Below are 10,543 nucleotides of genomic sequence, written 5' to 3'. Positions count from 1 at the left end.
TTTGGCTCGCAGTGACTGAGATTTGAGAAACTGCCTTACTGTTACATTTTTTGTAATAAAAATTTTAATATAAAAAAAATGGCTTAAAATAAAAGCCACTGCCATTAGCAGTGAAAAATCCTCCATATCAAACTCGTCATATGTGGCTGTCTTAAATCTGATCACGCAGACTTCTGTCACCGTATGTGTTTCCTGGAAACAGAGCTCATCTGCTTCACTTCGTGATCCAGGCAGACAGGTGTGGAAGGATGCTCATATCACTAGTTCCTCTAAAGCATGTCCTCAGACTCGAGCTTTGTGTCTTGCCTGGAAACATAAGGCTCTAATGGACTGCAGAAGAGGATGACAGCTAATGCTAGGCTGGAAGCATGCGTGCAAGAGCTCTGAGGGAGGAGCGTGGCTCAGCCCTTGGTCTCTTTCTTCAGTAGCTGCTCTGGGATGTTACAGCGGCTGTTAAAGTAATTGCACTCCTGGCTCGGTACTCAAAACCAGCCTGGCAAAGGGTCAGCTGCTAGAGGAGCCTTTTGTCAGGGAGGGTAAATACTTGTGTTTCCTGACGGGAAGTCAAACACCCAGTTCTGAACGGTTCTGGGGAAGGGAGGACACATCAGACTGTCATAGAATCATTACGGTTGGAAAAGACCTCTAAGATCATCTAGTCCAATCGTCCACCTACCACCAGCAATCCAGGAGGCAGCACTGACACGTAGGATGCTCAGGCTGATCGCTTCCATAGCTGGGACTTTTCCCACAGTTCATACACCTCAGCTGTTCCCGTGCTTCTCTAAAAACAGTGGAGCTTGAACTTAATTTGCAGTCATCAGGAAGCTGGGGAAAATCAATGAGTAAATAACTAAAACGTAGCAAGGGCTGATGACAAGCCCTACTGCTGTCTGTGGAGCGGAGCCTTGTGCTGCTGACAGAACCCTTGGCTGCAACCCGGGAACTGCCCTCGCTTCTCTATGCAGCCCAAGGACTGAGGTGTTGCCCTTCCTTTGCCCAGCGCTGACAGCATGGCCATGGCGGGGTGACACCACCCACCCAGCAGGGATGCTGGGACAGGGGCAGAGCCTACCACCCATCCTGCAAGCTGGGACTCAGGGCTGTCCTCGAGGGACACAGATGTTTCATCACACAGCTGCATGGATAACCAGTGACTCATCTGGCTCCCAAGTCAGGTTTTGACCCAGCCACCATTAAGCACGAACTTTAACCTCGGGCTGCCGGCTCCCCTGCCTCAAGCTGTGCTTCAACACCAGCACCTCACCCCCAAAAGGTGCAGTCCCCCCCGTGCTTCATCACAACCCCAGCAGAGTACTAAGGTAAGGCCCTGGCCAAGCCCACCCACAGGCCCTTGCCCACTCAGCGCTCCCCACCACCAAGCTGCAGCACTGCCAGCACTGACTGTGCCATTAGGAGCAATGACTCATCCCCGCCCCGGGCTGCTCTATATTTGAGCATTACAGTGTCAGAAATGAATGCATGGCGTTTGGAGCTGCTCATCCCGAGGTCAGGATGAGGTTCAGAACCCAGCTGTCAGAGTTCACCACCGCCCATACCCCCTCATATGGAGAGAGAAGCTGGCAGAGGCAGGGGGCATCTGCAGCCTCATTTGGAGGAGGGGGGGAAGGCGGCTTACCCCATGCAGGGCAGAGCAACCGCCACGTTCTGGGGCAGCAGCTCAGGGCTGCTTTTTCATTCACAGGCCTTTGCTTCGGCGTAAGCGATAAACCAGCAGGGAAGCTTCTTTCCCTGGCCCCGCACACTGCCAGCTGCTCCCCAGCCCTGTCCAACTTTCCTAAAAAATCCTGATCGATTTTGCAAGTGGCGCTGGCTTCATGCTCGCTGCCCAGAGCCTCCAGCCTGCACGTCCTGCACAGCACAGTGCACACAGCTCATGCACTAGGCGCTGCATCGTGCATCTCTTGCCACCCTGCCAGTGTTCTTCCTTTGTTTGTCTGCACTGGGTGCCCAAGTGCCTGGGAACAGGCCCCAGAAGGCAGCAGCTGGTTCCAGCTCTGCACTGCTCAGCAAGGGACAGAACAACTGCCTGCTCTTCCCTCCACTGACCTGTACTGGCAGCCCAGACATGGCGGTGGTCCCTCCTTATCCCATAGCTGGAGCACAGGGCAGGAAAAGTCCCGGGCAGGATGCTGGAGGGCTTTGGCTCTTAGGCATGGGGCTGAGCCTCCTGAAAAACAACGTGTCAGGATTTGCACTTATGTTCGCTATGCATCTGAAAAGTCAACAGCCTGGCTCCCCTTCACTCCAGAGAGCCTCTGGCAGTGCAGTGCCAGAAAAGAAGTCGTCACTGGAGCAGTTGCTGGTGCCTGCACTGCAGGGCAGTCTGCAGAGTGTATGTGTCTGAGCTGGACACATCCAGAGCTTCCCAAGCGGAGCCATTTCTCTTCCCTTTATCAGTGGTTTGCACTGTCTATTGCTGTTGGTTTGTTTGGTTGTTTTCTTTTAATGAGTAACTTCAAACCCCCCCATGGCCACATGTGTCCCACAGCATTAGGATCAGCAGTGCCTCATGGGAGCATGCTGCTATTGCGGAGCAGGGAAGGTTGGAGGCAGACACTCCCCACCCCGCAGGCAGCAGCAGGGCATGGTGGGCAACGAAAGGCTTCCTGGTGGGCAAGCAGCCCCTGCTCAGCCTGTAGGAAGGGCCTTTTTGGGGAACCCTATCACAGTAGCCAATCCCCTTGCGATGTGATAACTGGGCCGGTTCCAGTGGGATTGTGCAAATGCAAACCTGGTATTCCTTTATGAGCCCAAACCCCGTGGTGCACTTTGCACTCTGATTGCTGTGACCTCATCCCAGTCCCTCAGCAGTGTTTAAAGTTCGGGGCAGCAGGGTGCTCACCTCCTCCCACGCACACAGCTTGCTCCCGTTGCTCCCTGCCCACACATCAGCGTGCACGAGGGCGCGGGGCCTGCGGCCGGGCTGCAGGATGCGGCTGCTCCTGGAGGCAGCGGTTCTGTGCCTGACCCTGTGCCTGGGGCACGGCACCGAGGAAACCACGCAGGAGAACACCGCCCAAACCTCCTACACAGAGTCCTACTTTCCAGAGTGGGGCATCGGGGCCATCCGGGACAGCTTCGAGACGGTTAACAGCTACTTTGACTCCTTCTTGGAACTGCTCGGGGGGAAAAATGGCGTTTGCCAATACAGGTGTCGATACGGTAAGTGAGGGGTGTCCCACATGGGGGACATGGGGCAGAGCACTGTGTCTGGGGACAGCTTCAATTGCTCCAATAGGCACTGCCTGTCTGTTCTGCACAGGAGCTGTTGGGGTGGGCAGCAAGGCCATTAGCAAAATCGGCCTGGCTACACATTGCACACATTGCTCTATGCCAGTGACAGATACGTTCTACTACTTTCCTAATCTGATGCTGATGGAGCCCTCAGAGACACGCTGCTACCCCACGTCCCCACACAGCTTTTCTCTCCCTGCTCTTTTGTTCCCTGACACTCACAGCTCTCCTTCCCTGAGACCACAGCCTCTTGCACCCGTAACCAAACCCCTGCCCTGCTCAGCACAGATGGGTCACTACATGAGTCATGGCTGCACTGCTGGTTCCAGCACAGGGGACCCTTACCCCCTCATCCCTCTAAACGAGAGCAGCCTGCTCAGTGCCAGGCATAACAGAACAAGATGAGAGGATGTAGGAAGAGCAGCCCTGAGGCAGGAGGGGTTGGTGGTGCCACTGGTAGCCATAATCTCAGCAACCTTCGGAGTGGGTTATTCAGCAGCTGCAGGTTGGCTAATAGCAAGGGTTGGAGGAGGGGAGATAACAGGAAAGTAAACGGGACCCATGTCACCATGGAGGAACCTTTAGTACTCAAGGCGGAACAAGGCAGTGGTGCTCGCCTTGGACTTTGAGAGATTTACCAAAAAGGAAGAGCTCAATTTGTTGTGGGGGTAGTCAAAGAAGGCGGCAGATCAGGGACAACAGGCAAAGGCAGCCTGGAGGTGCGCAGGTGACAGAGCCACGGGGCTGTGGCACATCCCTGGGGTGCACACAGAGTGCTGGATAGGCCTCGGCAGGAGTAGCCATCAGCAGGATAGCAACCAGCTTCATAGAATCATGAAATCATTCAGGTTGGAAGAGCCCTCTCAACTCACTCAGCATACCCCCACCTGCCCACGTTCCTCAGTGCCTCATCTCTGTGGTTCTGGAACACCTCCAGGGATGGTGACCCCACCAGCCCCCTGAGCAGCCTGTTCCAATGCACTACCGCTCTATGGGATAAGTTTTTCTTAACATCCAACGTGATGTTTGGGAACAGCAGGAACCGCATCCTGCTGCCAGCTTCCCGTGTTTGTCTAGGAGAGAGCCCAGCCCTCTGTTACCTGCCCGTCCAGCGAAGCCCACCAGCCACTTTCCTCCCAGTTTCATCCCACATTCCTAGTGACTGCCTGAGCAAGGTGCCTGTGAGCACTGTTTTCATCCCTTCTTGCCTTAAGCATTCCAGTTTACAGACACGGACTCTACGCTTTGGAGATATCCTCCCAGCTCAGTTTCTGTCCACACACATCCCACTTCTTCTAGGAAGTGGGCTGCACACTATGTCTCCTTGAGCTGTGTGGGCCCATCTGCAATGTTCCCCAGCCCAATGGAAACACCTCCTGAGCCCACAGTGGGGAAGACATTGGGAGAAATACAGATGTTATAGTATGCTGAGGCCAAGGAAGGGAAGTTGGGTGATAAAGCTCGCTTCAGGGAGGCTCATGACTCACCATTGTCAAGTTCCAGAGAAGTCATTGCTCTCAGGCCGTGGCTTTCCCTGTCCTGGCCCCACTGCCCCGGTCCTGTGCAAAGGCCTGCCCATTCCTCTGGAACATCCTACTTCGTATCAGAGAAACACTTTACCTTGAAAGGAAAACAACAAGCACTTCTTTAGTACTGTTTTTCTCCTCTCCTGAACAACTATTAAGCACTAGCAGAAGGAGCAATTCTCAAACACTGCTCACATGCTTCCATGGGTCCCTCTGCCCCCCCCGGACTACTTGCCCATGCTGGACTCTAGTTCATGCAGTCGGAGGAGATGCAGGAAGGATCTCAAACCAGTGAGTCTAAATGCCTGTGCCCTGAAGAATGAATGCCAACCATCTGTATTGCCTTGCTGCTGAATCAGGGCCTGATTGCTCTTTTTCCAGCCAAGGAATAAAATAGGTGCATTCCACTTTTTCATTTCAGACAAGGAATGCTGATAATTGCTTATTTTGCCACGATAAAGGTCAGGACTCACCTGTAATTGACACATCCATCTTCAGCCGAGCACAAAGCACTGGCTGTTCTGGTTGCTAGATTGGATTTATCAGCACCTGGTGAGGTCAGAAAACAAACAACATGACAGATTACTCCTTTAAATCAGGAAATTTTGTTTATACAAGTATTTGCTGGAAAATATCTCCCCCTTACTATGAAACCTCTTAAGCATCTTGGGGGGAACAGTGTCCTGAACAGGGAGTAAATCCCTGAATAACTTCTCCAGGCTGTCTAGGAGGGTCACAGTGTGGACTCCAGGACCATCTATTCACTGAGAAATGTATTCCCTTCCCCTGCCCCACTGTACCAGCACTGCAGTGCCTGAGAACTGCATGGCCAGAGATCTCCTCTAGCCAGCTGGCTCTTCTCCAGTCCCTTGGTACAGCTATGGCAGCCTGCAGATATTAAAATGTATCAGGGAAACTCACTTCCCATTAGCAGCTCGACCTCAGTTCTCTATGATGCCAATGAGGCCGTGCCCTGAAATATATCCTCTACAGAAGAAGCTTTCTCAGCAGGGCTGCGTGGCAAGTGATGAAACACAGCTGGCAGGACTCACCTCGTCCCCTCCCCATCACAGACGTGCCTATAGGAGTGGCAAGCAGTAAGTGATATCAATCACAGAGTTGCTGTGTGTAGAATGAGGATCACTTGTAAATGGTGCCTTGCTTTTGTTTTTGTTTTCCTGAGTTACAAAACAAGCTGTGGGAGAGAGGTTAAGCGTGGTGTCTTGGACTTTATCTAGCTGAGAAGGAGTTCAGAAAGGTGCACTTGACAAATGATTAAGCTCAATTTGTCAGAGAGGAGGAGGTGGCTTTCCTAGAGGGGCTCATCTTGAGCACTTTAGTTGATTCCACAGTACTCACAAGATATTTCAGTTCAGCCACCTGTGTAAGACATCATAATAGCTGTAGCTTGAGCTTATTGAAGATTTTCTCTGGAAACAGTTATTTCCATATCCAAAAATAGCCCTGCTCCTGCTCTGCCTTCTTACCCCATAACTGACAACGTGCTGCAGGAACATAACTTATTGCCAATATTACAAGCAAGTCATTAAAATTTCTTCTCATCCTGCAAAATCCACCTTGAACTGTGTGAACTTGCCTCTGCTTCATTCCTCAGTTTGGGTTGAACTCTGAGTCCTAGCTCTTGGTCCCTTCCAAAACTGTACTTGGGCTGTGAAATGCATCCAGAGAGCAGTCCTCCTCTCACTGTATTGCCTGCGAGTTTTGGGTTATAAGATTCAGTCTATCCATAGACACAATCCCTTCTCTCTGTAGCATAACCATCAAAATAGTGTAATGTGTTTCAAACTCAGAAATTATCTTCTGCCAGCATACCTCAATGGACTTAAGTTATGCGTTGGTGCAAAGGCAATCTTGTAATGGCAGTGTGCTGTGACCAACTGATTGGTGTTCTTTCACTACTCTTAACTCAGTTCTACCTGCTCAGAACAACAATGCTTTCTGCACTAGAAAACTATTAGGAGCAGGAACTAGATCTGGCCTTTTTGAAGGGGACAAAAAGGGGACACAATAGCACTGAGAAATACCTCCCCAGACAAACACCACTGCCTGCTGAGAATATCAGCAGGAGCGCTTTATCTCAGCCTGCAGACAGCTAAATCCCTGAAGCCTACTGCATTTGTGTAGGGCTGGAGAAAGCTGCCTACTGACATCCCACAGCCAGACAGTGTTTTGGTTTGCTATTTATCGCAAGCCTGTTGTTTAAACAAAACCACTCAGGCAGTTTTTAATTTAGAAGGTGCTGGGAGTGCTCCCACATATGACCTTCTGAAGCATTCTGCTGTGAGGCCTTTCCAAGAACATAACAGACTTATGGCTGTATTGATGGCAGGTAATTCAGGTACTGTGGAAGAAAAAAGGGGAAAAGTATCTGAAATGGTTATCAGTGCTGACAAGAAGAAAACAGAGGAAATGGAGCTTAAAAGAACAGCATATCACCAAACACAGGGCCCAAGATGAGCCAAGAATGGCTCTGCATTGGTCCGTAGCTCACTTCCCTGACACTGGGGACAGAGAGGAGTTTTCTGGAGGAATTAAGAATGCAGCTGGATGGCCCCAGCTGCAGCACGGAGGTTTTGCTCAGCAAAACCCCACTCTGTGAAGAGGGACTCACCCATGGCTAAGAGCTGGGGAGAGTCGCAGAGCTCTTTGGTACAGCCTTTGGGAAGATCAGTGTTCTTCATGTTTTTCCTTTCTTCCTCAGGGAAGGCTCCGATGCCAAGACCTCACTACAAGCCCCAAGAACCAAATGGCTGCAGCTCCTATTTTCTGGGGCTCAAGGTACCCCAAAGTGTATGTACTGTTCCTAACAAATGAAATTCTCTTCTCACAGCTAACCATCTCTAAGCAGCTAATGATGTGGGGGAGGGACAACGCTTAGCTGTGCTGCATGCTGCCAGTGCCATGCTTCTCTCCCAGCTGTGGAGAAGGGAGTACCAGTGGGTTGTGCTGGGGATGAGCTGTCTGCCAGGACTGCCAGGAGACATGGCTGGCTGCTGACAGCAGGCAAGGAGAAGGCATCAGCCCAAGCATAGCCCCATTTATTGTCAGTCAGGGAAGCATTAAACCTCAGCTGCTAATGGAAGAGAAGCAGGAATCATGTAAGCAGAAATTAGGCTTATGAAGGCCTGACCTGTTGCTCTGTAGGTACTGAAAGATTCCTGAGCAGATTAGCGCTACAAGAAGAAAAGGGCTGGCCAAGCAGAGCATCAGCGCGGAAAAAAAAGGAAAAAAAAAAAAAAAAAAAAAGTGATATTATCAGTTCTCTGCCTTTAGGACAGGAAACACCCAACACTGGGCAGCTTGGGGTCTATGCTAATTGAGCATTAACGTAATGCACAAACAGCAATGGCCGAATGTATTATCTTCGCCTGGCCCTTTGTCCTTCCCATGCTTTTTGCCTCTCTTGTGCACTGAAATAAACCTGTAGGCTTTAATACTGCATCTTCTCACCATTTTAAAGGCAATTAATGAAATAATATTGGAATCACCAGGAAGAGCTCTCCCAGGAGGCTGTTAGAGCAGGAATTACTATTCAGCCAGTGCATTACTGCTGCCCATGAAGCAGCAATTAGACAGATTCCTGCTCTGAAAAACCCTCCCTTTAAAGCCCATTTTTCATGTTAGATTAGTTCCTTAAACCATGTTTCATTGCAAACCTTGTGGGCATTTCTGCGGTACCACCTCCTTAGGCAGTCATGAGCACTGAACGCAATGAAGAAAAGACACATCTCCTAAATAAATACTGCATGAGGAAGGCTGAAAAGAGGCAGAATTTCTAACCAGCTAATGAGTCCCATCCCTCTAGGAGACAGACTTGCCCCACCAACCCAGTTATTAGCTAAGCTCAGGTTTCCTCCAAGCGAGCTGTATTTGTGCTTGGTCCCATAAACACATCTGTAAGAAGCAAGGCATTGATAACCCTTATAGATGATTTACTAGGCCAAGAAGCAGGCTGTGCAAAAACGAAGAAAGAGAAATGGAGACTTTGCTATACCTCTGGTTTGGGGGCACAGAGCTGTAAATTCTCAGCCACTTGTAGCTGTGCGATTTTGAGGCCAGGAAGCAGCCAAGAGATGCTCCTTTTCTTTCTTTTCCTAGCTAGACTTGGGTATCCCTGCCATGACGAAGTGCTGCAACCAGCTGGACGTTTGTTATGACACCTGTGGGGCCAACAAATACCGCTGCGATGCCAAGTTCCGCTGGTGCCTCCATTCCATCTGCTCTGATCTCAAGCGCAGCCTTGGCTTTGTCTCCAAGGTGGAAGGTAGGCTCCCCAGCTACATCCCCCAAGTAGAGAACAAGTGGTGGCAGGGAAGGGAGGGTGTGTGCAGGGAGACACCTCTTTACCAAATGAAGCAGAAATCTGCAGGAGGGAGCAGGGTGTCTGCCCAGTAGTGTCAAAGATGGGCCAGAGCTGAGGGAGACCACACACTCCTGCCCCAGGAATGGACATCTGAAGTCATTTAACTCTGGACATGCTAGGAAAGATGTGTGGAAAGGAGAAGAAGGAAACCAAAAACCCCTAGAAGCAATTCTTTAATCCTTGGATGCTCTCCCTGAGAGTTCAGACCAAAAAGTCTTCCAGAGCCTGCGAGCCATGCACTCAAACCTGTACATGGCCAAGGGTCAATGAATTGAAGAACCAGGGACTGGGCTCTGGTTCACAGATAAAAGATGACAATGGCACTACAGATAGCACCACTGAGCCACAATCTCAAAAGACCTTATATTAACCTGTTGATCTGACAAGGGCTGTTTTAGGGGAAAGATAGGGGCACACTGTTGCAGGCACAGCATGCTGGCGCTGTACCTTCCAAATACCTGCAAAGATTAGTTCATAGTGGCTATAAACAGCTGTAAGGAGAGGCAGCTGGGAGAAACAGTGCTGCCAATGTCTAGTGGGAAATCTGCTGGGTACACAGCACTAGTTGCAGTGCTGCAAGTGATCCCCCAAGCAGAAAAGCCTGAGAGATGTGGCTGGCAGGGGGGGGAAGAGAAGACTCCCCACTTTTGCTGAAGGTAAGTTCTGGATTTGTACAAATACAATACCCAGAGAGAAACAGTCCACGTTCCCAACTGCAATACCACAGGACTCAGCGCAGGGCTCAGCCTGCCAACGCCCTACAGAGCCCACTCCTGACGTGCCTGATCTCTTCCTTCCCCACAGCCTGCGAGTCTGTTGCAGACACAGTGTTCAATGCTGTCTGGACCCTGGGCTGCCGGCCCTTCATGAACAGCCAGCGGAGCGCCTGCATTTGCAGCGAGGAAGAGCGAGATGAGCTATGAAGCAGAGCAGATCCCCCTGGCCTCCACGAGCCCCTGCCAACGCTCCCTCTCACACACGGCGCTTCATCTCAGTGACTTCCAGCGGCCCTCTGGCCAAGCATGGGACACGGGGACCTCGGCCAAGCAACACTCATCGGCTGCAGCTTTGGAGCAGAAGGCAGGAAAAGGGGAGGCAGCCTGTGCAAGTAGGGCAGCGATGCCTGCTGTCCTCCGCAGCTGCAGGTACACTGCCCTATCCCTTTCCAGCTCTATCAGAATGATCTGATGCCAATTTTCTCCGCGGACTGATCTGGAAAGGCAAGCAGGATACAGTGCTGGTTATAAACAAGGGGCTTTACTTGTTTGTTTGCCACTCTGCTAGCTTCCCCTGCCCCTTAACTTTCTCATTTGCAGTGCGAGGCATTAGGCTTCTGCAGCCTCTGACAATCTCAGCCTGTGGCCACACTATTTAC

At 51.0% G+C, this 10,543-nt stretch overlaps 1 protein-coding gene across 2 annotated transcripts; it reads left to right on the top strand.

The window, feature by feature from the left end:
• Window positions 1-2,837: 2,837 nt before the first annotated feature.
• On the top strand, window positions 2,838-10,448 carry PLA2G12B (phospholipase A2 group XIIB). Of its 2 annotated transcripts, none has more exons than XM_010714324.4 (4): window positions 2,838-3,186; window positions 7,507-7,583; window positions 8,904-9,069; window positions 9,973-10,448. In XM_010714324.4, exons 1-4 carry the CDS (start codon window positions 2,955-2,957, stop codon window positions 10,089-10,091), a joined length of 594 nt encoding a protein of 197 aa, XP_010712626.1. In that variant the 5' UTR covers window positions 2,838-2,954; the 3' UTR covers window positions 10,092-10,448. The 2 variants fall into 2 exon arrangements, with proteins under 2 accessions (XP_010712626.1, XP_003207967.1); XM_003207919.5 differs by having other exon boundaries at window positions 2,841-3,186; window positions 7,507-7,595.
• Window positions 10,449-10,543: the final 95 nt, after the last annotated feature.

This window comes from Meleagris gallopavo, chromosome 8 (assembly GCF_905368555.1).
Source record: "Meleagris gallopavo chromosome 8, MGAL_WU_HG_1.1, whole genome shotgun sequence".
NCBI classification, from domain to species: Eukaryota; Metazoa; Chordata; class Aves; order Galliformes; family Phasianidae; genus Meleagris; species Meleagris gallopavo.
The sequence above is the reverse complement of the archived record's forward strand: the minus strand, read 5'-3'. Positions and strand labels throughout refer to the sequence as shown.

Coding starts and splice junctions, on each gene's coding strand:
- PLA2G12B (XM_003207919.5), top strand. CDS start 2,955: ATGCGGCTGCTCCTGGAGGCAGCGGTTCTGTGCCTGACCCTGTGCCTG. Junction 7,596..8,903: donor GGCTCAAGGTACCCCAAAGT/GTATGTACTGTT, acceptor TTCTTTTCCTAG/CTAGACTTGGGTATCCCTGC. Junction 9,070..9,972: donor CTTTGTCTCCAAGGTGGAAG/GTAGGCTCCCCA, acceptor CCTTCCCCACAG/CCTGCGAGTCTGTTGCAGAC.